This window comes from Chiloscyllium punctatum, chromosome 36 (assembly GCF_047496795.1).
Source record: "Chiloscyllium punctatum isolate Juve2018m chromosome 36, sChiPun1.3, whole genome shotgun sequence".
NCBI lineage: Eukaryota > Metazoa > Chordata > Chondrichthyes > Orectolobiformes > Hemiscylliidae > Chiloscyllium > Chiloscyllium punctatum.
Genome location: NC_092774.1, coordinates 1,667,481 through 1,695,173, shown reverse-complemented (window position 1 = coordinate 1,695,173; position 27,693 = coordinate 1,667,481). Strand labels below are relative to the sequence as shown.

Sequence of the window (27,693 nt, the reverse complement as noted above, 5' to 3'; positions counted from 1 at the left end):
GGGGAGGTCTCTCTAACCCTCTCTCTCACACAAACACACACACTCTCCTGTATCTGGGGAGGTCTCTCTAACCCTCTCTCTCTCACACACACTCCTGTATCTGGGGAGGTCTCTCTAACCCTCTCTCTCACTCACACACACTCCTGTGTCTGGGGAGGTCTCTCTAACCCTCTCTCTCACACACACACACACTCCTGTATCTGGGGAGGTCTCTCTAACCCTCTCTCTCACACACACACACTCCTGTATCTGGGGAGGTCTCTCTAACCCTCTCTCTCTCACACACACACACTCCTGTATCTGGGGAGGTCTCTCTAACCCGCTCTCACACACACACTCCTGTCTCTGGGGGATGTCTCTAACCCTCTCTCTCACATACACACACTCCTGTATCTGGGGAGGTCTCTCTAACCCTCTCTCTCTCTCTCTCACACACACACACACACTCCTGTATCTGGGGAGGTCTCTCTAACCCTCTCTCTCACACACACACACACTGCTGTGTCTGGGGAGGTCTCTCGAACCCTCTCTCTCTCCCACACACACACTCCTGTATCTGGGGAGGTCTCTCTAACCCTCTCTCTCACACACGCACACTCCTGTATCTGGGGAGGTCTCTCTAACCCTCTCTCTCACACACACACACACTCCTGTATCTGGGGAGCTCTCTCTAACCCTCTCTCTCACACACACACACACTGCTGTGTCTGGGGAGGTCTCTCGAACCCTCTCTCTCTCCCACACACACACTCCTGTATCTGGGGAGGTCTCTCTAACCCTCTCTCTCACACACGCACACTCCTGTATCTGGGGAGGTCTCTCTTCCCCTCTCTTTCTCTCTCTCACACACACACACTCCTGTATCTGGGGAGGTCTGTCTAACCCTCTCTCTCTCACACACACACTCCTGTATCTGGGGAGGTCTCTCTAACCCTCTCTCTCACACACACACACACACACACACTCCTGTATCTGGGGAGGTCTCTCTAACCCTCTCTCTCACACACACACACACACACACTCCTGTATCTGGGGAGGTCTCTCTAACCCCCTCTCTCTCACACACACACACACACACACACACACACACACACTCCTGTATCTGGGGAGGTCTCTCTTACCCTCTCTCACACACACACACCTGTATCTGGGGAGGTCTCTCTAACCCTCTCTCTCTCTCTCACTCACACACTCCTGTATCAGGGGAGGTCTCTCTAACCCTCTCTCTCACACACACACACACAGTCCTGTATCTGGGAGGTCTCTCTACACTGTCCCCCCATCAAACACTCTCAGAACATGGACAGCACAAGATTAGATACAGAGTAAAGCTCCCTCTACAATTTCCACCCCCATCAAACACTCCCAAGGACAGGGACAGCATGGGGTTAGATACAGAGTAAAGCTCCCTCTACACTGTCCCCCATGCCAGGCACAGGGACAGCATGGGGTAGATAAAGTGTAAAGCTCCCTCTATACTGTCCCCCCATCTCAGGGACAGGGATAGCATGGGATTAGATGCAGAGTAAAGCTCCCTCTGCACTGTCCCCCCGTCAAACACTCCCAGGGACAGGGACAGCACGGGGTTAGATACAGAGTAAAGCTCCCTCTACACTGTCCCCTCATCCCAGGGACAGGGACAGCATGGGGTTAGATACAGAGTAAAGCTCCCTCTACACTGTCCTCCCCATCCCAGGGACAGGGACAGCACGGGGTTAGATACAGGGTAAAGCTCCCTCTACACTGTCCCCCCCAGCGACGATGCTCCCCAACCGAAAGGCGAAGGGGTCACTTACCCCTCGAGGCTGGCATTGGGGTAGAGGTAGCAGGTGTAGTACTCCGAGGCCCTGGCGTGGGTGTGGAGGAAGATGACATTGTAGACCACCAGGCCCAACAGCAGCAGCAGCAACTTCACCTCAAAGTTCATGCAGAAGAACAGGGAGCACGAGAGCAGGCCCAGGAGGCAACAGTAGATGTAGTACTGGAGGAGGAAGCAGACAAGAGATGGATTCGAGTGGGTAATAGGCCCGAAAACCCGAGGTGGGAGAGCCGAGACACATCTCCATGCCTGGCCAGGGCCCTGAGAGCCTACAGACCTTCCAGGGCCTGTTATATTGTCAACCAGAGGCCTACAGATCTTCTAGGGCCTGTTAGATATTAAACCAGAGGCCTACACACCTTCCAGGGCCTGTTAGATATTAAATCAAAGGCCTACAGACCTTCCAGGGCCTGTTAGATATTAAATCAAAGGCCTACAGACCTTCCAGGGCCTATTAGATATTAAACTAGAGGCCTACAGATCTTCTAGGGCCTGTTAGATATTAAACCAGAGGCCTACAGATCTTCCAGGGCCTATTAGATATTAAACAAGAGGCCTACAGATCTTATAGGGCCTGTTAGATATTAAACCAGAGGCCTACAGATCTTCTAGGGCCTGTTAGATATTAAACCAGAGGCCTACACACCTTCCAGGGCCTGTTAGATATTAAACCAGAGGCCTACAGATCTTCCAGGGCCTGTTAGATATTAAACCAGAGGCCTACAGATCTTCTAGGGCCTGTTAGATATTAAACCAGAGGCCTACAGACCTTCCAGGGCCTGTTAGATATTAAACCAGAGGCCTACAGATCTTCCAGGGCCTGTTAGATATTAAACCAGAGGCCTACAGACCTTCTAGGGCCTGTTAGATATTAAACCAGAGGCCTACAGATCTTCTAGGGCCTGTTAGATATTAAACCAGAGGCCTACAGATCTTCTAGGGCCTGTTAGATATTAAACCAGAGGCCTACAGATCTTCTAGGGCCTGTTAGATATTAAACCAGAGGCCTACAGATCTTCTAGGGCCTGTTAGATATTAAACCAGAGGCCTACACACCTTCCAGGGCCTGTTAGATATTAAACCAGAGGCCTACAGATCTTCCAGGGCCTGTTAGATATTAAACCAGAGGCCTACACACCTTCCAGGGCCTGTTAGATATTAAACCAGAGGCCTACAGACCTTCCAGGGCCTGTTAGATATTAAACCAGAGGCCTACAGACCTTCCAGGGCCTGTTAGATATTAAACCAGAGGCCTACAGACCTTCCAGGGCATGTTAGATATTAAACCAGAGGCCTACAGACCTTCCAGGGCATGTTAGATATTAAACCAGAGGCCTACAGACCTTCCAGGGCCTGTTAGATATTAAACCAGAGGCCTACAGACCTTCCAGGGCCTGTTAGATATTAAATCAGAGGCCTACAGACCTTCCAGGGCCTGTTAGATATTAAACCAGAGGCCTACACACCTTCCAGGGCCTGTTAGATATTAAATCAGAGGCCTACAGACCTTCCAGGGCATGTTAGATATTAGACCAGAGGCCCACACACCTTCCAGGGCCTGTTAGATATTAAATCAGAGGCCTACTGCCCTTCCAGGGCTGGTTCAGACATGTTCAGGCCCGGGGTTTGGAGGAGGGGGGTGTATGTTGGAGGTCAGTTGTCTATTTGGACTCGCAGGCGATCCAGGCCGTGGGCCCACTGTGTATGTTGTCGTGGGCCTAGCTGTTTGAGCTGAAGCCTGCTCAGAAATCAGTGGAATCCTCAACCCCAGAGGGCCAGGGAGGGGGATTTGGAACCCCCATTGGCGGTGATGTGGGCAGGAATTGAGGGACCTGGGGAAGAAGGGGATCGAAAACACCCCCCCCCCCCCCTCAAGATGGGGGTCAGACCAAATGTCTGGATGGGCCGATGGGCCTACACTCACTCCTCTTCCTTTAGTCCAGGACGTGGCGAAGGGACTGCGTCTCTAAGGCCTCTGGTTGAGCACTCCTGATTAAGAGTCATTGAAAAGAAAACACTGGGGCACGTTGGCCTAGTGGGTGAACTGTCGCTAAACTATTCATCCAGGGACCCAGGGAAATAATCTGGGGTTTGAATTCAATTGTTGTTAAAGAAAAGGAAAACCCCATTGTGGATTCACTGATGTCCCCTATCGAGAAGATTATCCACGTGACTCCAGGCCTGGGGGTTTATTCTTAGCTGTCCTGTAGTGGGGAGGGGGGAGGTTGTCTCTCGCTGAGAGTCCAAGCCCCTTCCTACTCATACCTCCAATGGGGACCTGCGGCCGAGTCAGACTCCCTCAGGCCTGGGGCCTAGTCAGGTCTTGCTCAGAACCTGGAGTCGAGCCGGTCTCCCTCAGGCCTAGAGCCCTGGTCTGTTTCCCTCAGGCCTGGGGCCGAGTCAGTCTCCCTTGGGCCTGCAGCCTAGTCAGGCCTTGCTCAGCCCTGGAGACTATCCGGTCTCCCTAAAGCCCGCGGCCTAGTCAGCCTCCCTCAGGCCAGCGGCCTAGTCGGGCCTTCCTCAGGCCTAGAGCCTATCCTGTCTCCCTAAAGCCTGGGGCCTCCCTCAGGCCTGGGGCCTAGTCAGTCTCCTTTAGGCCTGCAGCCTAGTTGGGCCTTCCTCAGGCCTAGAGCCTATCCCGTGTCCCTAAAGCCTGGGGTCTCCCTTGGGTCTGGGGCCAAGTCAGTCGCCCTCAGGCCTGGGGCCTAAGACATTTGGTATGCTCTCCTTTATTGGTCAGAGTATTGAGTACAGGAGTTGGGAGGTCAGGTTGCGGCTGTACAGGACATTGGTTAGGGCCACTGTTGGGATATCGCGAGCAATTCTGGTCTCCTTCCTATCGGAAAGATGTTGTGAAAGGGTTCGGGAAAGATTTACAAGGATGTTGGAGGGTTTGAGCTACAGGGAGAGGCCGGGGCTGTTTTCCCCGGAGCGTCGGAGGCTGAGGGGTGACCTTATAGAGGTTTATAAAATTGTAAGGGGCATGGATAGGGTAAATAGGCAAAGTCTCTTCCCTGGGGTTGGGGAGTCCAGAACTAGAGGGGGGTAGGTTTAGGGTGAGAGGGGGAAAGGGAGCTGAGGGGTAACGTTCTCACCCAGAGGGTGGTGCGTGTGTGGAATGAGCTGCCAGAGGAAGGGGGTGGAGGCTGGGACAATGACAGCATTGAAAAGGGGGATGGGGACAGGGATAGGGAAGGGATTGGAGGGTCATGGGCCGAGGGGCTGGCAAACGGGGACTGGATTAGGTTAGGGATATCAGGGTCGGCAGGGACGGGACGGGCCGAAGGGTCAGTTTCTGTGCTGTGTTTACCAGGGCAGGATGGTCAGAGACCGGTTTGCTCACTTACCGGGATGACGATGAGGGACTGAAGGTCCACTGTCCCGTCCCCCTCACCCAGCGCCGGGGAGACAGACACGTTGTCGCAGGGCAAGGGCCCGGAAGGTTCCGGAAGGAAAAACTGGGAGAGAAGTGGACAACGGACACGGGGTCAGCGAGGGTGGCCACTCTGTCTCACTCCCCCAGCCCAGCCCCCGATACTCTCTCTCTCTTCCACCTCCTTCTCTTCTCTCTCGTTATTTATCCTGTTTCCTTCCCCCCATCTCTCTCTCTCTCCTCCCTCCCTCTCCCTCATTCTCTCTCTGTCTACCCCATCTCCACATCTCTCCATCTGCTCCCCCGTCTCTCTCTCTCTCTCCCTGTGCCGCTAACTTGCTCTCTCCTTCTCTCCCTGTCTCCTTCCTGCTCTCCCCTCTCCACCCCAGCCTCTTGCTCACTCCCCCCCCCCTCTCCTTGTCTCCCCCCCTCTGTCTCCGTGACCCTTTCTCTCCTACTGCCTCTCCATCTGTCTCTCTCCTTCTCTCCCTCTATCTCCCTGTCTCTTTGTCAGTATCCCTCTCTCTCTCCCCTCCCACTCTCTCTCACACCCTCTCACTCCCTGTCTCTTCCGTCTCTCCCTCACTCTGTCCCTCCCTCCTTCTCTCCATCCCATTCTCTTCACTCTCCCTCACTCTCTGTCCCTCTCTCTCTCTCTCCCACCTCTCCCTCTTCCCTCTCTCTCTCTCCCCCACTGTGTCTCTGTCTCTTTCACTCTCCCCCTCTCTCTTCCGCCTCCCTCCCTCTGTCCCCCACTCCCTATCCCCCCCCTTACTCTCTCTCCCTCTTCCCTCTCTCTCTCCCCCCCACTGTGTCTTTGTCTCTCTCTCACTCTCCCCCTCTCTCTTCCGCCTCCCTCTCTACCTCCCTCTCTCTGTCCCCCACTCCCTATCCCCCCTCCCTCTCCCTCCCTCTACCCTTCCCTCCCTGTTCCCCCACTCCCTGTTCCAGTAGCTTGCGAAGGGAGATAGCGTCTGTGTGTGAGTGTGTCTGTGTGTGTGGGCGTGCCTGTGTGAGTGTGAGCCTGTGTGTACGTGTGCATGGGAGTGTGTGTGTGTGTGTGTGTGCGCGCGCGCATGTGAGTGTGTGCAATTGTGTGTGAGTTAGAGTGTGCGTGAGTGTTTCTGTGTGAGTGTCTGTATGACTGTGTGAGTGAGTGTGAGTGTGTGTGTGTGCGAGTGAGTGGGTGTGAGAGTGTGTGTGAGTGAGTGTGTGTGTGGGTGTGAGTGTGTGTGTGGGTGAGTGTGTGTGTGGGTGAGTGTGTGTGTCTGTGTGAGTGTAGGTGTGAGAGAGTGTATGCGTGTGTATGTCAGTGTGAGTGTGTGTGTGAGTGCGTGCGAGTGTGTGTGAGTGTGAGAGTGTGAGACTGTGTGTGAGAGAGTGTGAGTGTGTGTGTGAGAGTGTGAGTGTGTGTGTGAGTGTGTGTGAGTGTGTGTGAGTGTGTGTGAGTGTGTGTGAGTGTGTGTGAGTGTGAGTGTGTGTGAGTGTGAGAGTGTGAGTGTGTGTGAGTGTGAGAGTGTGTGTCTGTGTGTGAGAGAGTGAGAATGTGTGTGTGAGTGTCTGTGCATGTGTAAGTGTGTGCGCGTGAGTCTGTGTGTGTGCGAGTGTGTGTGTGAGAGTGTAAGTGTGTGAGAGGGTGTGGGTGAATGTTTGTGTGGGTGTGGGTGTGAGTGTATGAGTGTGCGTGAGTGTGAGAGTGTCTGTGTGTGTCTGAGTGAGTGTGTGCGTGTCTGTGTGTGTGAGAGTGTTTGTGAGGGTGTGAGTGAGTGTGTGCGCGTGAGTGAGTGTGTGTTTGTGTATATGTGTGAGTGCGCGTGTATGTGTGTGTGAGAGTGTGTATTTGTGCGAGTGAGTGTGTGTGAGGGTGTGTGAGAGAGTGTGTGTGTGGTGTGTGTGTGTCTGTGTGTGAGAGTGTGAGTGAGAGAGGGTGTGTGAGTGTGTGTGAGGGGTTGAGTCTGTGTGTGTGTCTGAATGTGTGTGTGTGAGGGTGTGTGTGTGTGTGTGTGAGTATGAGAATGTGAGAGGGTGTGTGAGAGTGAGTATGTGTGTGTGAGGGTCAGTGAGTGTGTGAGTGTGAGTATGTGTGAGGGTGTGGGTGAGAGTGTGAGGGTGTGTGTGTGTGTGAGAGCGTGAGAGTGGGTGAGGGTGAGAGAGTGTGTGAGGGTGAGAGGGTGTGAGAGAGGGTGTGTGTGTGAGATAGTGGGAGAGTGAGGGTGAGAGGGTGTGAGAGGGTGTGACGGTGAGAGTGTGTGAGAGGGTGTGAGTGTGAGAGAGGGTGTGTGAGTGTGTGACAGTGTGAGAGGGTGTGTGTGTGTGAGAGAGTGGGAGAGTGGGAGAGTGCGAGAGTGTGCGAGAGTGTGTGAGGGTGAGAGGGTGTGTGAGTGTGAGAGACTGTGAGTGTGAGAGACTGTGAGTGTGAGAGACTGTGAGTGTGAGAGAGGGTGTGTGAGGGTGTGAGTGTGTGAGAGGGTGAGAGTGTGTGAGGGTGAGAGGGTGTGAGTGTATGAGGGTGAGAGAGTGTGTGAGAGGGGGTGAAAGGGTGTGAGTGTTTGGGCGTGTGAGGGTGTGAGTGTGAGACGGTGTGAGTGTGAGATGGTGTGAGTGTAAGAGAGGGTGTGTGAGTGTGAGAGGGTGTGAGAGTGTGAGAGGGTGTGTGAGTGTGAGGGTGTGTGATGGTGTGAGGGTGTGTGATGGTGTGAGGGTGTGTGATGGTGTGAGGGTGAGAGGGTGTGAGTGTGAGAGGGTGTGAGTGGGTGTGAGTGGGTGTGTGAGGGTGTGAGTGTGATATTGTGAGGGAGTGAGAGTATGAGAGTGTGAGAGAGGGTGTGAGGGTGTGAGTGTGAGAGGGTGTGAGAGGGTGTGAGGGGGTGTGAGGGGGTGTGAGGGTGTGTGAGGGTGTGAGGGTGAGGGCGAGAGTGTGAGAGTGTGAGAGGGTGTGAGTGTGAGAGGGTGTGAGTGTGAGAGGGTGTGAGTGTGAGAGAGTGTGAGTGTGTGAGTGAGTGTGAGGGTGTGTGTGAGTGAGAGTGAGTGTGAGGGTGTGAGGGTGTGAGTGTGTGTGAGTATGGGTGTGAGGGTGTGAGTGTGAGTGCATGTGAGTGTGAGGGTGTGTGAGAGGGTGTGAGTGTGTGAGGGTGAGAGTGTGTGAGGGTATGAGTATAGGTGTGAGGGTGTGAGTGTGAGGGTGTGAGTGTGAGGGTGTGAGTGAGGGTGTGAGTGAGGGAGTGTGAGTGTGAGGGTGTGAGGGTGTGTCAGTGTGAGTGTGTGTGTGAGGGTGTGAGTGTGAGAGGGTGTGAGTGTGTGAGGGTGAGGGTGTGTGAGTGTGTGAGTGTGAGGGTGTGTGTGAGGGTGTGAGGGTGAGGGAGGGTGAGGGTGTGAGTGTGAGAGGGTGTGAGTGTGTGTGAGTGTTAGTGTGAGGGTGTGAGGGTGTGTGAGGGTGTGTGAGTGTGAGGGTGTGTGTGAGGGTGAGTGTGCGTGTGTGAGGGTGAGTGTGCGGGTGTGAGTGTGAGAGTGTGTGTGAGAGTGAGTGTGAGTGTGTGAGTGTGAGTGTGTGAGAGAGTGTGTGTGTGAGTGTGTGTGAGTGAGTGTGAGGGTGTGAGTGTGTGTGAGTGTGAGAGTGAGTGTGAGTGTGCGGGTGTGAGTGTGAGTGGGTGTGAGTGTGTGAGGGTGTGAGTGTGAGTGGGTGTGAGTGTGTGAGGGTGTGAGTGTGAGTGTGTGTGAGTGTGTGAGTGTGTGGGTGAGAGTGGGTGTGAGTGTGAGGGTGTGAGTGAGTGTGAGTGTGTGTGTGAGGGTGTGAGGGTGTGTGTGAGTGAGTGAGTGCGGGTGTGAGTGCGGGTGTGAGGGTGTGTGTGAGGGTGTGTGTGAGTGAGTGTGTGCGGGTGAGTGCGGGTGTGAGTGTGAGTGCGGGTGTGAGTGTGTGCGGGTGTGAGTGTGAGTGTGTGCAGGTGTGAGTGTGAGTGTGAGTGCGGGTGTGAGTGTGTGCGGGTGTGTGTGTGAATGTGAGTGTGTGCGGGAGTGAGTGTGTGCGGGTGTGAGTGAGTGTGTGCGGGTGTGAGTGTGTGCGGGTGTGAGTGAGTGTGTGCAGGTGTGAGTGTGTGCGGGTGTGAGTGAGTGTGTGCCGGTGTGAGTGTGTGCGGGTGTGAGTGAGTGTGTGAGGGTTTGAGTGAGTGTGTGCGGGTGTGAGTGAGTGTGAGTGCGGGTGTGAGTGAGTGTGAGTGCGGGTGTGAGTGAGTGTGTGCGGGTGTGAGTGTGTGCGGGTGTGTGTGAGTGTGTGCGGGTGTGAGTGTGTGTGTGCGGGTGTGAGTGAGTGTGTGTGGGTGTGAGTGTGTGGGTGTGAGTGAGTGTGTGCGGGTGTGTGTGTGATGTGTGCGGGTGTGAGTGAGTGTGTGCGGGTGTGAGTGTGTGGGTGTGAGTGAGTGTGTGTGGGTGTGAGTGAGTGTGTGCGGGTGCGAGTGAGTGTGTGCGGGTGTGAGTGAGTGTGTGCGGGTGTGTGAGTGAGTGTGTGCGGGTGTGTGAGTGAGTGTGTGCGGGTGTGTGTGTGATGTGTGCGGGTGTGAGTGAGTGTGAGTGTGTGCGGGTGTGAGTGAGTGTGTGCGGGTGTGAGTGAGTGTGTGCGGGTGTGTGTGTGAGTGTGTGCGGGTGTGTGAGTGTGTGCGGGTGTGAGTGTGTGCGGGTGTGTGTGTGAGTGTGCGGGTGTGAGTGAGTGTGTGCGGGTGTGAGTGAGTGTGTGTGCGGGTGTGAGTGTGTGAGCGGGTGTGTGAGTGAGTGTGTGCGGGTGTGAGTGTGAGTGTGAGTGTGTGCGGGTGTGAGTGTGTGCGGGTGTGAGTGTGAGTGTGTGCGGGTGTGAGTGAGTGTGAGTGTGTGCGGGTGTGTGTGTGAGTGTGTGCGGGTGTGAGTGTGTGCGGGTGTGTGTGTGAGTGTGCGGGTGTGAGTGTGAGTGAGGGGGTGTGTGAGTGAGTGTGTGCGGGTGTGTGTGTGAGTGTGCGGGTGTGTGAGTTAGTGTGTGCGGGTGTGTGTGTGAGTGTGCGGGTGTGTGAGTGAGTGTGTGCGGGTGTGAGTGAGTGTGTGCGGGTGTGAGTGAGTGTGTGCGGGTGTGAGTGAGTGTGTGCGGGTGTGTGTGTGAGTGTGTGCGGGTGTGTGAGTGTGTGCGGGTGTGAGTGTGTGCGGGTGTGTGTGTGAGTGTGCGGGTGTGAGTGAGTGTGTGCGGGTGTGTGAGTGAGTGTGAGCGGGTGTGTGAGTGAGGGGGTGTACCCACCAGGTTGACGATGCCCATGAGCAGGACGATGAGGATTGTCCCAATCGCGAGGAGGAGTCGAGGCCATGGTTTGGTGATGAGGGATCCTGTGAGGACACACACCCACTGCAGACTGATGGGGCCCTTCGCTGTACACCTCTGGGCACACACAGAGAGAGGGGGGACCTGTCACCGAGAACAGCACACAACCGCCATTCAGCCCATCACCCCCCCAGACTAGCCCATCGGCCGAGTGGTCCCAACCCTGGGAGGGGATGGGACTCCTCACCAAATACAGGACATGGGCTTCAGAGGCTCAGGGTCACAGGAGGACACCAGCTCCCGGGCTCGGACTCCAGGTCACCGAGATTCCCCCCCCCCCCCCCCCCCGTATCTCCCGGTCACCGAGATTCCCCCCCCCCCCCCCCCCCCCCGTATCTCCGTGTGTGTGACATTACCCCCCCCCCGTATCTCCCTGTGTGTGACATTCCCCCCCCCCCGTATCTCCCTGTGTGTGACCTTCCCCGTCCCCCCCCCGTATCTCCCTGTCTCTGACATTCCCCGTCCCCCCCCTTATCTCCCTGTCTCTGACATTCCCCGTCCCCCCCCGTATCTCCCTGTGTGTGACATTCCCCCCCCCCGTATCTCCCTGTCTCTGACATTCCCCGTCCCCCCCCTTATCTCCCTGTCTCTGACATTCCCCGTCCCCCCCCTTATCTCCCTGTCTCTGACATTCCCCCCCCCCGTATCTCCCTGTCTCTGACATTCCCCCCCCCCGTATCTCCCTGTGTGTGACATTCCCCGTCCCCCCCCCGTATCTCCCTGTCTCTGACATTCCCCCACCCCCATATCTCCCTGTCTCTGACATTCCCCGTCCCCCCCCCTGTATCTCCCTGTGTGTGACATTCCCCCCCCCCGTATCTCCCTGTCTCTGACATTCCCCGTCCCCCCCCGTATCTCCCTGTCTCTGACATTCCCCCCCCCCGTATCTCCCTGTCTCTGACATTCCCCCCCCCCCGTATCTCCCTGTGTGTGACATTCCCCCCCCCGTATCTCCCTGTCTCTGACATTACCCCCCCCGTATCTCCCTGTCTCTGACATTCCCCGTCCCCCCCCCCATATCTCCCTGTGTGTGACATTCCCCCCCCGTATCTCCCTGTCTCTGACATTACCCCCCCCGTATCTCCCTGTCTCTGACATTCCCCGTCCCCCCCCCCGTATCTCCCTGTGTGTGACATTCCCCCCCCGTATCTCCCTGTCTCTGACATTCCCCGTCCCCCCCCCCGTATCTCCATGTGTGTGACATTCCCCCCCCCCCCGTATCTCCCTGTCTCTGACATTCCCCCCCCCCGTATCTCCCTGTGTGTGACATTCCCCCCCCGTATTTCCCTGTCTCTGACATTCCCCGCCCCCCCCGTATCTCCCTGTCTCTGACATTCCCCGACCCCCCCCCGTATCTCCCTGTCTCTGACATTCCCCGCCCCCCCCGTATCTCCCTGTCTCTGACATTCCCCCCCCCCCGTATCTCCCTGTCTCTGACATTCCCCCCCCCCCGTATCTCCCTGTCTCTGACATTCCCCCCCCCCCCCCGTATCTCCCTGTGTGTGACATTCCCCGTCCCCCCCCTGTATCTCCCTGTCTCTGACATTCCCCCCTCTCCCCCCGTATCTCCCTGTCTCTGACATTCCCCGTCCCCACCCCCCCGTATCTCCCTGTCTCTGACATTCCCTGTCCCCCCCCCGTATCTCCCTGTGTGTGACATTCCCCCCCCCCCCCCCCCGTATCTCCCTGTCTCTGACATTCCCCCCCCCCCCCCCCCCCGTATCTCCCTGTCTCTGACATTCCCCGTCCCCCCCCCGTATCTCCCTGTGTGTGACATTCCCCGTCCCCCCCCCCGGATCTCCCTGTCTCTGACATTCCCCGTCCCCCCCCCCAGTATCTCCCTGTCTCTGACATTCCCCCCCCCCGTATCTCCCCGTCTCTGACATTCACCCCCCCCCGTATCTCCCTGTGTGTGACATTCCCCGACCCCCCCCAGTATCTCCCTGTCTCTGACATTCCCCGTCCCCCCCCCCGTATCTCCCTGTCTCTGACATTCCCCGTCCCCCCCCCCCCGTATCTCCCTGTCTCTGACATTCCCCCCCCGCCCCCCCGTATCTCCCTGTCTCTGACATTCCCCCCCCCCCGTATCTCCCTGTCTCTAACATTCCCCCCCCCCCGTATCTCCCTGTCTCTGACATTCCCCCACCCGTATCTCCCTGTCTCTGACATTCCCCCCCGCCGTATCTCCCTGTCTCTGACATTCCCCTCCCCCCGTATCTCCCTGTCTCTGACATTCCCCCCCCCCCGTATCTCCCTGTGTGTGACATTCCCCGTCCCCACCCCCCCGTATCTCCCTGTCTCTGACATTCCACGTCCCCCCCCCCGTATCTCCCTGTGTGTGACATTCCCCGTCCACCCCCCGTATCTCCCTGTCTCTGACATTCCCCCCCCCCGCCGTATCTCCCTGTCTCTGACATTCCCCCCCCCCCCCCCCCGTATCTCCCTGTCTCTGACATTCCCCGTCCCCCCCCCGTATCTCCCTGTCTCTGACATTCCCCGTCCCCCCCCCGTATCTCCCTGTGTGAGACATTCCCCCCCCCCCCCGTATCTCCCTGTCTCTGACATTCCCCGTCCCCCCCCGTATCTCCCTGTGTGAGACATTCCCCCCCCCCCCGTATCTCCCTGTCTCTGACATTCCCCGTCCCCCCCCGTATCTCCCTGTGTGTGACATTCCCCCCCCCCGTATCTCCCTGTGTGTGACATTCCCTGTCCCCCCCCCCTCGTATCTCCCTGTGTGTGACATTCCCCCCCCCGTATCTCCCTGTGTGTGACATTCCCCCCCCCCCGTATCTCCCTGTGTGTGACATTCCCCCCCCCCCGTATCTCCCAGTCTCTGACATTCCCCGTCCCCCCCCCCGTATCTCCCTGTGTGTGACATTCCCCGTCCCCCCCCCGTATCTCCCTGTCTCTGACATTCCCCCACCCCCATATCTCCCTGTCTCTGACATTCCCCGTCCCCCCCCCTGTATCTCCCTGTGTGTGACATTCCCCCCCCCCGTATCTCCCTGTCTCTGACATTCCCCGTCCCCCCCCGTATCTCCCTGTCTCTGACATTCCCCGCCCCCCGTATCTCCCTGTCTCTGACATTCCCCCCCCCGTATCTCCCTGTGTGTGACATTCCCCCCCCCCCGTATCTCCCTGTCTCTGACATTACCCCCCCCCGTATCTCCCTGTCTCTGACATTCCCCGTCCCCCCCCCGTATCTCCCTGTGTGTGACATTCCCCCCCCGTATCTCCCTGTCTCTGACATTACCCCCCCTCCACGTATCTCCATGTGTGTGACATTCCCCCCCCCCCGTATCTCCCTGTGTGTGACATTCCCCGTCCCCCCCCGTATCTCCCTGTCTCTGACATTCCCCCCCCCCCCGTATCTCCCTGTGTGTGACATTCCCCGACCCCCCCCCCGTATCTCCCTGTCTCTGACATTCCCCGTCCCCCCCCCCCGTATCTCCCTGTGTGTGACATTCCCCGTCCCCCCCCCTGTATCTCCCTGTCTCTGACATTCCCCCCTCTCCTCCCGTATCTCCCTGTGTGTGACATTCCCCGTCCCCACCCCCCCATATCTCCCTGTGTGTGACATTCCCCGTCCCCCCCCCCCGGATCTCCCTGTGTGTGACATTCCCTGTCCCCCCCCCCGGATCTCCCTGTCTCTGACATTCCCCGTTCCCCCCCCCCCGTATCTCCCTGTCTCTGACATTCCCCGTTCCCCCCCCCCGTATCTCCCTGTCTCTGACATTCCCCGTCCCCCCTCCCGTATCTCCCTGTGTGTGACATTCCCCGTCCCCCCCCCCAGTATCTCCCTGTCTCTGACATTCCCCCCCCCCGTATCTCCCCGTCTCTGACATTCACCCCCCCCGTATCTCCCTGTCTCTGACATTCCCCGTCCCCCCCCGCCGTATCTCCCTGTCTCTGACATTCCCCGTCCCCCCCCCGTATCTCCCTGTCTCTAACATTCCCCCCCCCCCGTATCTCCCTGTCTCTGACATTCCCCCCCCCCGTATCTCCCTGTCTCTGACATTCCCCCCCCCCGTATCTCCCTGTCTCTGACATTCCCCCCCCCCGTATCTCCCTGTGTGTGACATTCCCCGTCCCCCCGCCGTATCTCCCTGTGTGTGACATTCCCCGTCCCCCCCCTCGTATCTCCCTGTCTCTGACATTCCCCCCCCCCCCGTATCTCCCTGTGTGTGACATTCCCCGTCCCCCCCCCGTATCTCCCTGTGTGTGACATTCCCCGTCCCCCCCCTCGTATCTCCCTGTCTCTGACATTCCCCCCCCCCCCCCGTATTTCCCTGTCTCTGACATTCCCCGCCCCCCCCCGTATCTCCCTGTGTGTGACATTCCCCGTCCCCCCCCCGTATCTCCCTGTCTCTGACATTCCCCGTCCCCCCCCCGTATCTCCCTGTCTCTGACATTCCCCGTCCCCCCCCCTGTATCTCCCTGTCTCTGACATTCCCCCCTCTCCCCCCGTATCTCCCTGTGTGTGACATTCCCCGTCCCCACCCCCCCGTATCTCCCTGTGTGTGACATTCCCCGTCCCCCCCCCCCCCCCGGATCTCCCTGTGTGTGACATTCCCCGTCCCCCCCCCCGGATCTCCCTGTCTCTGACATTCCCCGTTCCCCCGTATCTCCCTGTGTGTGACATTCCCCGTCCCCCCCCCGTATCTCCCTGTGTGTGACATTCCCCGTCCCCCCCCTCGTATCTCCCTGTCTCTGACATTCCCCCCCCCCCGTATTTCCCTGTCTCTGACATTCCCCGCCCCCCCCCGTATCTCCCTGTGTGTGACATTCCCCGTCCCCCCCCCGTATCTCCCTGTCTCTGACATTCCCCCCCCCCCCCCGTATCTCCCTGTGTGTGACATTCCCCGTCCCCCCCCCGTATCTCCCTGTCTCTGACATTCCCCCCCCCGTATCTCCCTGTCTCTGACATTCCCCCCCCCCGTATCTCCCTGTCTCTGACATTCCCCCCCCCCCGTATCTCCCTGTCTCTGACATTCCCCGTCCCCCCTCCCGTATCTCCCTGTGTGTGACATTCCCCGTCCCCCCCCCCGGATCTCCCTGTCTCTGACATTCCCCGTCCCCCCCCCCGTATCTCCCTGTCTCTGACATTCCCCCCCCCCCCGTATCTCCCTGTCTCTGACATTCCCCCCCCGCCCCCCCGTATCTCCCTGTCTCTGACATTCCCCCCCCCCCGTATCTCCCTGTCTCTGACATTCCCCCCCCCGTATCTCCCTGTCTCTGACATTCCCCCCCCCCCGTATCTCCCTGTCTCTGACATTCCCCCCCCCCCGTATCTCCCTGTGTGTGACATTCCCCGTCCCCACCCCCCCGTATCTCCCTGTGTGTGACATTCCCCGTCCCCCCCCGTATCTCCCTGTGTGTGACATTCCCCGTCCCCCCCCCGTATCTCCCTGTGTGTGACATTCCCCGTCCCCCCCCCGTATCTCCCTGTGTGTGACATTCCCCGTCCCCCCCCCGTATCTCCCTGTCTCTGACATTCCCCCCCCCGTATCTCCCTGTCTCTGACATTCCCCCCCCCCCCCGTATCTCCCTGTGTGTGACATTCCCCGTCCCCCCCCCGTATCTCCCTGTCTCTGACATTCCCCCCCCCGTATCTCCCTGTCTCTGACATTCCCCCCCCCCGTATCTCCCTGTCTCTGACATTCCCCGTCCCCCCTCCCGTATCTCCCTGTGTGTGACATTCCCCGTCCCCCCCCCCGGATCTCCCTGTCTCTGACATTCCCCGTCCCCCCCCCCGTATCTCCCTGTCTCTGACATTCCCCCCCCCCCCCGTATCTCCCTGTCTCTGACATTCCCCCCCCGCCCCCCCGTATCTCCCTGTCTCTGACATTCCCCCCCCCCGTATCTCCCTGTCTCTGACATTCCCCCCCCCGTATCTCCCTGTCTCTGACATTCCCCCCCCCCGTATCTCCCTGTCTCTGACATTCCCCCCCCCCGTATCTCCCTGTGTGTGACATTCCCCGACCCCCCCCCGTATCTCCCTGTCTCTGACATTCCACGTCCCCCCCCCCGTATCTCCCTGTGTGTGACATTCCCCGTCCACCCCCCATATCTCCCTGTCTCTGACATTCCCCCCCCCGACGTATCTCCCTGTCTCTGACATTCCCCGTCCCCCCCCCCCGTATCTCCCTGTCTCTGACATTCCCCCCCCCGTATCTCCCTGTCTCTGACATTCCCCCCCCCCGTATCTCCCTGTCTCTGACATTCCCCCCCCCCCGTATCTCCCTGTCTCTGACATTCCCCGTCCCCCCTCCCGTATCTCCCTGTGTGTGACATTCCCCGTCCCCCCCCCCGGATCTCCCTGTCTCTGACATTCCCCGTCCCCCCCCCCGTATCTCCCTGTCTCTGACATTCCCCCCCCCCCCGTATCTCCCTGTCTCTGACATTCCCCCCCCCGTATCTCCCTGTCTCTGACATTCCCCCCCCCCGTATCTCCCTGTCTCTGACATTCCCCCCCCCCGTATCTCCCTGTGTGTGACATTCCCCGTCCCCACCCCCCCGTATCTCCCTGTGTGTGACATTCCCCGTCCCCCCCCGTATCTCCCTGTGTGTGACATTCCCCGTCCCCCCCCCGTATCTCCCTGTGTGTGACATTCCCCGTCCCCCCCCCGTATCTCCCTGTGTGTGACATTCCCCGTCCCCCCCCGTATCTCCCTGTCTCTGACATTCCCCCCCCCGTATCTCCCTGTCTCTGACATTCCCCCCCCCCCCCCCGTATCTCCCTGTGTGTGACATTCCCCGTCCCCCCCCCGTATCTCCCTGTCTCTGACATTCCCCCCCCCGTATCTCCCTGTCTCTGACATTCCCCCCCCCCGTATCTCCCTGTCTCTGACATTCCCCCCCCCCCGTATCTCCCTGTCTCTGACATTCCCCGTCCCCCCTCCCGTATCTCCCTGTGTGTGACATTCCCCGTCCCCCCCCCCGGATCTCCCTGTCTCTGACATTCCCCGTCCCCCCCCCCGTATCTCCCTGTCTCTGACATTCCCCCCCCCCCCCGTATCTCCCTGTCTCTGACATTCCCCCCCCGCCCCCCCGTATCTCCCTGTCTCTGACATTCCCCCCCCCCCGTATCTCCCTGTCTCTGACATTCCCCCCCCCGTATCTCCCTGTCTCTGACATTCCCCCCCCCCGTATCTCCCTGTCTCTGACATTCCCCCCCCCCGTATCTCCCTGTGTGTGACATTCCCCGTCCCCACCCCCCCGTATCTCCCTGTGTGTGACATTCCCCGTCCCCCCCCGTATCTCCCTGTGTGTGACATTCCCCGTCCACCCCCCGTATCTCCCTGTCTCTGACATTCCCCCCCCCGACGTATCTCCCTGTCTCTGACATTCCCCGTCCCCCCCCCCCGTATCTCCCTGTCTCTGACATTCCCCGTCCCCCCCCGTATCTCCCTGTGTGTGACATTCCCCGTCCCCCCCCACGTATCTCCCTGTCTCTGACATTCCCCGTCCCCCCCCCCCCGTATCTCCCTGTCTCTGACATTCCCCGTCCCCCCACCCGTATCTCCCTGTCTCTGACATTCCCCGTCCCCCCCCCCGTATCTCCCTGTCTCTGACATTCCCCGTCCCCCCCCCCCGTATCTCCCTGTCTCTGACATTCCCCGTCCCCGCCCCTGTATCTCCCTGTCTCTGACATTCCCCGTCCCCCCCCCGTATCTCCCTGTGTGTGACATTCCCCCCCCGTATGTCCCTGTCTCTGACATTCGCCGTCCCCCCCCCCCGTATCTCCCTGTGTGTGACATTCCCCCCCCCCCCCCGTATCTCCCTGTCTCTGACATTCCCCGTTCCCCCCCCCCGTATCTCCCTGTCTCTGACATTCCCTGTCCCCCCCCCCCGTATCTCCCTGTGTGTGACATTCCCCGTCCCCCCCCCCGTATCTCCCTGTCTCTGACATTCCCCCCCCCCCCCGTATCTCCCTGTGTGTGACATTCCCCCCCCCGTATCTCCCTGTCTCTGACATTCCCCGTCCCCCCCCCCGTATCTCCCTGTGTGTGACATTCCCCGTCCCCCCCCCCCGTATCTCCCTGTGTGTGACATTCCCCGTCCCCCCCCCGTATCTCCGTGTGTGTGACATTCCCCCCCCCCCGTGTCTCCCTGTCTCTGACATTCCCCGTCCCCCCCCCCCGTATCTCCCTGTGTGTGACATTCCCCGTCCCCCCCGTATCTCCCTGTCTCTGACATTCCCCCCCCCCCCCCCGTATCTCCCAGTCTCTGACATTCCCCGTCCCCCCCCCGTATCTCCCTGTGTGTGACATTCCCCGTCCCCCCCCCCGTATCTCCCTGTCTCTGACATTCCCTGTCCCCCCCCCCGTATCTCCCTGTCTCTGACATTCCCCGTCCCCCCCCCGTATCTCCCTGTCTCTGACATTCCCCCCCCGTATCTCCCTGTGTGTGACATTCCCCGTCCCCCCCCGTATCTCCCTGTGTGTGACATTCCCCATCACCCCCGTATCTCCCTGTGTGTGACATTCCCCCCCCCCGTATCTCCCTGTCTCTGACATTCCCCGTCCCCCCCCCGTATCTCCCTGTGTGTGACATTCCCCGTCCCCGTCCCCGTATCTCCCTGTGTGTGACATTCCCCGTCCCCCCCCGTATCTCCCTGTGTGTGACATTCCCCGTCCCCCCCGTATCTCCCTGTCTCTGACATTCCCCGTCCCCCCCCCGTATCTCCCAGTCTCTGACATTCCCCGTCCCCCCCCCGTATCTCCCTGTGTGAGACATTCCCCCCCCCCCCCTTATCTCCCTGTCTCTGACATTCCCCGTCCCCCCCCCGTATCTCCCAGTCTCTGACATTCCCCCCCCCCCCGTATCTCCCTGTCTCTGACATTCCCCGTCCCCCCCGTATCTCCCTGTCTCTGACATTCCCCGTCCCCCCCCCGTATCTCCCTGTCTCTGACATTCCCTGTCCCCCCCCCGTATCTCCCTGTCGCTGACATTCCCCGTCCCCCCGTATCTCCCTGTGTGTGACATTCCCCCCCCCCCGTATCTCCCTGTGTGTGACATTCCCCGTCCCCCCCGTATCTCCCTGTCTCTGACATTCCCCCCCCCCCGTATCTCCCTGTGTGTGACATTCCCCCCCCCCCGTATCTCCCTGTGTGTGACATTCCCCGCCCCCCCCCGTATCTCCCTGTCTCTGACATTCCCCGTCCCCCCCCCCATATCTCCCAGTCTCTGACATTCCCCGTCCCCCCCCCCGTATCTCCCTGTGTGTGACATTCCCCGTCCCCCCCCCGTATCTCCCTGTCTCTGACATTCCCCCCCCCCCGTATCTCCCTGTGTGTGACATTCCCCGCCCCCCCCCGTATCTCCCTGTCTCTGACATTCCCCGTCCCCCCCCGTATCTCCCTGTCTCTGACATTCCCCCCCCCGTATCTCCCTGTCTCTGACATTCCCCCCCCCCCGTATCTCCCTGTGTGTGACATTCCCCCCCCCGTATCTCCCTGTCTCTGACATTACCCCCCCCCGTATCTCCCTGTCTCTGACATTCCCCGTCCCCCCCCCCGTATCTCCCTGTGTGTGACATTCCCCCCCCGTATCTCCCTGTCTCTGACATTACCCCCCCCCCGTATCTCCCTGTGTGTGACATTCCCCGACCCCCCCCCGTATTTCCCTGTCTCTGACATTCCCCCCCCCCCGTATCTCCCTGTGTGTGACATTCCCCGTCCCCCCCCGTATCTCCCTGTCTCTGACATTCCCCCCCCCCCCCGTATCTCCCTGTGTGTGACATTCCCCGACCCCCCCCCGTATCTCCCTGTCTCTGACATTCCCCGTCCCCCCCCCGTATCTCCCTGTCTCTGACATTCCCCGTCCCCCCCCCCGTATCTCCCTGTGTGTGACATTCCCCGTCCCCCCCCCTGTATCTCCCTGTCTCTGACATTCCCCCCCCCCCGTATCTCCCTGTGTGTGACATTCCCCCCCCCCCCGTATCTCCCTGTGTGTGACATTCCCCGCCCCCCCCCCCGTATCTCCCTGTCTCTGACATTCCCCGTCCCCCCCCCCGTATCTCCCTGTCTCTGACATTCCCCCCCCCCGTATCACCCTGTCTCTGACATTCCCCCCCCCCTGTATCTCCCTGTGTGTGACATTCCCCCCCCCCCGTATCTCCCTGTCTCTGACATTACCCCCCCCCGTATCTCCCTGTCTCTGACATTCCCCGTCCCCCCCCCGTATCTCCCTGTGTGTGACATTCCCCCCCCGTATCTCCCTGTCTCTGACATTCCCCCCCCCCCCGTATCTCCCTGTGTGTGACATTCCCCCCCCCCGTATCTCCCTGTCTCTGACATTACCCCCCCCTCCACGTATCTCCATGTGTGTGACATTCCCCCCCCCCCGTATCTCCCTGTGTGTGACATTCCCCGACCCCCCCCGTATTTCCCTGTCTCTGACATTCCCCCCCCCCCCCGTATCTCCCTGTGTGTGACATTCCCCGTCCCCCCCCGTATCTCCCTGTCTCTGACATTCCCCCCCCCCGTATCTCCCTGTGTGTGACATTCCCCGACCCCCCCCCGTATCTCCCTGTCTCTGACATTCCCCGTCCCCCCCCCGTATCTCCCTGTCTCTGACATTCCCCGTCCCCCCCCCCGTATCTCCCTGTGTGTGACATTCCCCGTCCCCCCCCCTGTATCTCCCTGTCTCTGACATTCCCCCCTCTCCCCCTGTATCTCCCTGTCTCTGACATTCCCCCCTCTCCCCCCGTATCTCCCTGTGTGTGACATTCCCCGTCCCCACCCCCCCGTATCTCCCTGTGTGTGACATTCCCCGTCCCCCCCCCCCCCGGATCTCCCTGTGTGTGACATTCCCCGTCCCCCCCCCCGTATCTCCCTGTGTGTGACATTCCCCGTCCCCCCCCCTGTATCTCCCTGTCTCTGACATTCCCCCCCCCCCCCGTATCTCCCTGTGTGTGACATTCCCCCCCCCCGTATCTCCCTGTCTCTGACATTACCCCCCCTCCACGTATCTCCATGTGTGTGACATTCCCCCCCCCCCCCGTATCTCCCTGTGTGTGACATTCCCCGACCCCCCCCCGTATTTCCCTGTCTCTGACATTCCCCCCCCCCCCCGTATCTCCCTGTGTGTGACATTCCCCGTCCCCCCCCGTATCTCCCTGTCTCTGACATTCCCCCCCCCCGTATCTCCCTGTGTGTGACATTCCCCGACCCCCCCCGTATCTCCCTGTCTCTGACATTCCCCGTCCCCCCCCCCCCCGGATCTCCCTGTGTGTGACATTCCCCGTCCCCCCCCCCGTATCTCCCTGTGTGTGACATTCCCCGTCCCCCCCCTCGTATCTCCCTGTCTCTGACATTCCCCCCCCCCCCCCCCGTATTTCCCTGTCTCTGACATTCCCCGCCCCCCCCCCCCGTATCTCCCTGTGTGTGACATTCCCCGTCCCCCCCCGGATCTCCCTGTGTGTGACATTCCCCGTCCCCACCCCCCCGTATCTCCCTGTCTCTGACATTCCCCCCCCCCCCCGTATCTCCCTGTGTGTGACATTCCCCGTCCCCCCCCCGTATCTCCCTGTCTCTGACATTCCCCCCCCCCCGTATCTCCCTGTCTCTGACATTCCCCCCCCCCCGTATCTCCCTGTCTCTGACATTCCCCCCCCCCCCCCGTATCTCCCTGTCTCTGACATTCCCCGTCCCCCGTATCTCCCTGTGTGTGACATTCCCCGTCCCCCCCCCCGGATCTCCCTGTCTCTGACATTCCCCGTCCCCCCCCCCAGTATCTCCCTGTCTCTGACATTCCCCCCCCCCCCGTATCTCCCAGTGTGTGATATTCCCCGACCCCCCCCAGTAGCTCCCCGTCTCTGACATTCACCCCCCCCGTATCTCCCTGTGTGTGATATTCCCCGACCCCCCCCAGTATCTCCCTGTCTCTGACATTCCCCGTCCCCCCCCCGTATCTCCCTGTGTGTGACATTCCCCCGCCCCCGTATCTCCCTGTCTCTGACATTCCCCCCCCCCCGTATCTCCCTGTCTCTGACATTCCCCCCCCGCCCCCCCGTATCTCCCTGTCTCTGACATTCCCCCCCCCCGTATCTCCCTGTCTCTAACATTCCCCCCCCCCGTATCTCCCTGTCTCTGACATTCCCCCCCCGTATCTCCCTGTCTCTGACATTCCCCCCCCCCCGTATCTCCCTGTGTGTGACATTCCCCGTCCCCACCCCCCCGTATCTCCCTGTGTGTGACATTCCCCGTCCCTCCCCGTATCTCCCTGTGTGTGACATTCCCCCCCCCCCCCGTATCTCCCTGTGTGTGACATTCCCCGTCCCCCCCCCGTATCTCCCTGTCTCTGACATTCCACGTCCCCCCCCCCGTATCTCCCTGTGTGTGACATTCCCCGTCCACCCCCCGTATCTCCCTGTCTCTGACATTCCCCCCCCCGACGTATCTCCCTGTCTCTGACATTCCCCATCCCCCCCCCCGTATCTCCCTGTCTCTGACATTCCCCGTCCCCCCCCGTATCTCCCTGTGTGAGACATTCCCCCCCCCGTATCTCCCTGTGTGTGACATTCCCCCCCCCCGTATCTCCCTGTGTGTGACATTCCCCCCCCCGTATCTCCCAGTCTCTGACATTCCCCCCCCACCCCGTATCTCCCTGTGTGTGACATTCCCCCCCCCCCCCGTATCTCCCTGTGTGTGGACATTCCCCGTCCCCCCCCGTATCTCCCTGTTTCTGACATTCCCCCCCCCCGTATCTCCCTGTGTGTGACATTCCCCGTCCCCCCCCCGTATCTCCCTGTCTCTGACATTCCCCGTCCCCCCCCCCCGTATCTCCCTGTCTCTGACATTCCCCGTCCCCCCCCGTATCTCCCTGTCTCTGACATTCCCCGTCCCCCCCCCATATCTCCCTGTGTGTGACATTCCCCGTCCCCCCCCCCGTATCTCCCTGTCTCTGACATTCCCCGTCCCCCCCCCCGTATCTCCCTGTCTCTGACATTCCCCGTCCCCCCCCCGTATCTCCCTGTCTCTGACATTCCCCGTCCCCCCCCCCATATCTCCTGTGTGTGACATTCCCCGTCCCCCCCCCGTATCTCCCTGTCTCTGACATTCCCCGTCCCCCCCCCATATCTCCCTGTGTGTGACATTCCCCCCCCCCCCCCCGTATCTCCCTGTCTCTGACATTCCCCGTCCCCCCCCCGTATCTCCCTGTCTCTGACATTCCCCGTCCCCCCCCCGTATCTCCCTGTCTCTGACATTCCCCGTCCCCCCCCGTATCTCCCTGTCTCTGACATTCCCCGTCCCCCCCCCCGTATCTCCCTGTGTGTGACATTCCCCGACCCCCCCCGTATCTTCCTGTCTCTGACATTCCCCGTCCCCCCCCCCCGTATCTCCCTGTCTCTGACATTCCCCGTCCCCCCTCCCGTATCTCCCTGTGTGTGACATTCCCCGTCCCCCCCCCCGGATCTCCCTGTCTCTGACATTCCCCGTGCCCCCCCCCAGTATCTCCCTGTCTCTGACATTCCCCCCCCCGTATCTCCCCGTCTCTGACATTCACCCCCCCCGTATCTCCCTGTGTGTGACATTCCCCCGCCCCCCGTATCTCCCTGTCTCTGACATTCCCCCGCCCCCCGTATTTCCCTGTCTCTGACATTCCCCGCCCCCCCCCCCGTATCTCCCTGTGTGTGACATTCCCCGTCCCCCCCCCGGATCTCCCTGTGTGTGACATTCCCCGTCCCCACCCCCCCGGATCTCCCTGTGTGTGACATTCCCCGTCCCCACCCCCCCGTATCTCCCTGTCTCTGACATTCCCCCCCCCCCCGTATCTCCCTGTGTGTGACATTCCCCGTCCCCCCCCCGTATCTCCCTGTCTCTGACATTCCCCCCCCCCGTATCTCCCTGTCTCTGACATTCCCCCCCCCCCCGTATCTCCCTGTCTCTGACATTCCCCGTCCCCCCTCCCGTATCTCCCTGTGTGTGACATTCCCCCCCCCCCCCCCCGGATCTCCCTGTCTCTGACATTCCCCGTCCCCCCCCCCAGTATCTCCCTGTCTCTGACATTCCCCCCCCCCCCCGTATCTCCCAGTGTGTGATATTCCCCGACCCCCCCCAGTATCTCCCCGTCTCTGACATTCACCCCCCCCCGTATCTCCCTGTGTGTGATATTCCCCGACCCCCCCCAGTATCTCCCTGTCTCTGACATTCCCCGTCCCCCCCCCCGTATCTCCCTGTGTGTGACATTCCCCCGCCCCCGTATCTCCCTGTCTCTGACATTCCCCCCCCCCCGTATCTCCCTGTCTCTGACATTCGCCCCCCGCCCCCCCGTATCTCCCTGTCTCTGACATTCCCCCCCCCCGTATCTCCCTGTCTCTAACATTCCCCCCCCCCCGTATCTCCCTGTCTCTGACATTCCCCCCCCCGTATCTCCCTGTCTCTGACATTCCCCCCCCCCCGTATCTCCCTGTCTCTGACATTCCCCGTCCCCCCCCCGTATCTCCCTGTCTCTGACATTCCCCGTCCCCACCCCCCGTATCTCCCTGTCTCTGACATTCCCCGTCCCCCCCCCCGTATCTCCCTGTCTCTGACATTCCCCGTCCCGCCCCCGTATCTCCCTGTCTCTGACATTCCCCGTCCCCCCCCCGTATCTCCCTGTCTCTGACATTCCCCGTCCCCCCCCCGTATCTTCCTGTCTCTGACATTCCCCGTCCCCCCCCCGTATCTCCCTGTGTGTGACATTCCCCCCCCCCGTATGTCCCTGTCTCTGACATTCCCCGTCCCCCCCCCGTATCTCCCTGTCTCTGACATTCCCCGTCCCCCCCCCGTATCTCCCTGTGTGTGACATTCCCCCCCCCCGTATCTTCCTGTCTCTGACATTCCCCGGCCCCCCCCGTATCTTCCTGTCTCTGACATTCCCCGTCCCCCCCCCGTATTTCCCAGTGTGTGACATTCCCCCCCCCCGTATGTCCCTGTCTCTGACATTCGCCGTCCCCCCCGTATCTCCCTGTGTGTGACATTCCCCGTCCCCCCCCCCGTATCTCCCTGTGTGTGACATTCCCCGTCCCCCCCCGTATCTCCCTGTGTGTGGACATTCCCCCCCCCCGTGTCTCCCTGTCTCTGACATTCCCCCCCCCCCCCCGTATCTCCCTGTGTGTGACATTCCCCCCCCCCGTGTCTCCCTGTCTCTGACATTCCCCGTCCCCCCCCCCCCGTATCTCCCTGTGTGTGACATTCCCCGTCCCCCCCGTATCTCCCTGTCTCTGACATTCCCTGTCCCCCCCCCCCCCGTATCTCCCTGTGTGTGACATTCCCCCCCCCCCCCCCCGGATCTCCCTGTCTCTGACATTCCCCGTCCCCCCCCCCAGTATCTCCCTGTCTCTGACATTCCCCCCCCCCCCGTATCTCCCTGTGTGTGACATTCCCCGTCCCCCCCCCGTATCTCCCTGTGTGTGACATTCCCCCCCCCCCGTATCTCCCTGTGTGTGACATTCCCCCCCCCGTGTCTCCCTGTCTCTGACATTCCCCGTCCCCCCCCCCCCGTATCTCCCTGTGTGTGACATTCCCCGTCCCCCCGTATCTCCCTGTCTCTGACATTCCCCGTCCCCCCCCCCGTATCTCCCTGTCTCTGACATTCCCCGTCCCCCCCCCCGTATCTCCCAGTCTCTGACATTCCCCGTCCCCCCCCGTATCTCCCTGTGTGTGACATTCCCCGTCCCCCCCCCCGTATCTCCCTGTCTCTGACATTCCCTGTCCCCCTCCCGTATCTCCCTGTCTCTGACATTCCCCGTCCCCCCCCCGTATCTCCCTGTCTCTGACATTCCCCCCCCCGCCGTATCTCCCTGTCTCTGACATTCCCCGTCACCCCCGTATCTCCCTGTGTGTGACATTCCCCCCCCCGTATCTCCCTGTGTGTGACATTCCCCCCCCCCCGTATCTCCCTGTGTGTGACATTCCCCCCCCCCCGTATCTCCCTGTGTGTGACATTCCCCGTCCCCCCCCCCCCGTATCTCCCTGTGTGTGACATTCCCCGTCCCCCCCCAGTATCTCCCTGTCTCTGACATTCCCCCCCCCCGTATCTCCCTGTGTGTGACATTCCCCCCCCCCCGTATCTCCCTGTGTGTGACATTCCCCGCCCCCCCCCGTATCTCCCTGTCTCTGACATTCCCCGTCCCCCCCCCCGTATCTCCCTGTGTGTGACATTCCCCCCCCCCGTATCTCCCTGTGTGTGACATTCCCCGTCCCCCCCCCTGTATCTCCCTGTGTGTGACATTCCCCGTCCCCCCCCGTATCTCCCTGTCTCTGACATTCCCCCCCCCCCCATATCTCCCTGTCTCTGACATTCCCCGTCCCCCCCCCGTATCTCCCTGTGTGTGACATTCCCCGTCCCCCCCCCGTATCTCCCTGTCTCTGACATTACCCCCCCCCCCGTATCTCCCTGTGTGTGACATTCCCCGTCCCCCCCCGTATCTCCCTGTGTGTGACATTCCCCGTTCCCCCCCCCCCCCGTATCTCCCTGTCTCTGACATTCCCCGTCCCCCCCATATCTCTCTCTCTCTCTCTCTTTCTCTCTCCCTCTCTCCCGCCACAAAAGAAGAGAGAGAGTGTGCGCAGCCCCCTGGGGGTGAGGGGGTGAACGCCACAGGAACGGTCAATGACGCCAGAGGAGTGCTAGAGAGGCACTGCGGGTGTTAATGGCTGGAGGGTATGGGGCGGACAGGCTGAGAGCCAAGGGTGCCTCTGAGCGAGCATCCTCCCTCACTCCCCTACCCTCCCTTCCTTCCTCCCATCCCCCCCCAGGGGGTGGGGGTGTCGGAGTGGGTGAAAGGTCAGCTTCTGAGCCCCCCCCCCCTCCCTCCCTCCCTCTCCCTCCCTGGGACCCCACCTCCCAGGCCAACTCCTCCCCCAACCAGGGCCGATCATTGGTCTTCCCCCTCACCTCACCACCCTCCCTCGGTTCGGAGGCCGGTAGCGCCCACCCCTCTTCCCCCTCCCCACCCCCACAACCCCCCCCCCCTGGGAGAGAGGGAGGGCGTACTCACCGAGAATTGGCCGGAGAAGCAGATGAAGACGATGAGCAGGAAGAGGGAGAGGGAGATGGCGTAGGAGATTCCCAGGGGGACGTTCCTGAGGTGGGGGAGGGAGGGAGGGAGGGATGAGAGAGAGAGAGAGTGAGGGAGAGTGAGACGTGAGGGGTGCGAGGGGCTGAGGTAATGAAAAC

General features: G+C 60.6%; 1 protein-coding gene across 1 annotated transcript in view; it reads right to left on the bottom strand.

The window, feature by feature from the left end:
• Positions 1–27,608, bottom strand: part of LOC140461115 (adenylate cyclase type 2-like) — a 78,378-nt gene extending 50,770 nt beyond the window's left edge. Inside the window, exons 1-4 of the mRNA XM_072555880.1 lie at positions 27,515–27,608; positions 10,444–10,581; positions 5,167–5,277; positions 1,797–1,981 (exon numbers count right to left, since the gene is read on the bottom strand). Coding sequence (XP_072411981.1) covers positions 1,797–1,981; positions 5,167–5,277; positions 10,444–10,461 — 314 coding nt within the window. The 5' untranslated portion in view covers positions 10,462–10,581; positions 27,515–27,608. The remainder of the gene's footprint in view (positions 1–1,796; positions 1,982–5,166; positions 5,278–10,443; positions 10,582–27,514) is intronic.
• Positions 27,609–27,693: the final 85 nt, after the last annotated feature.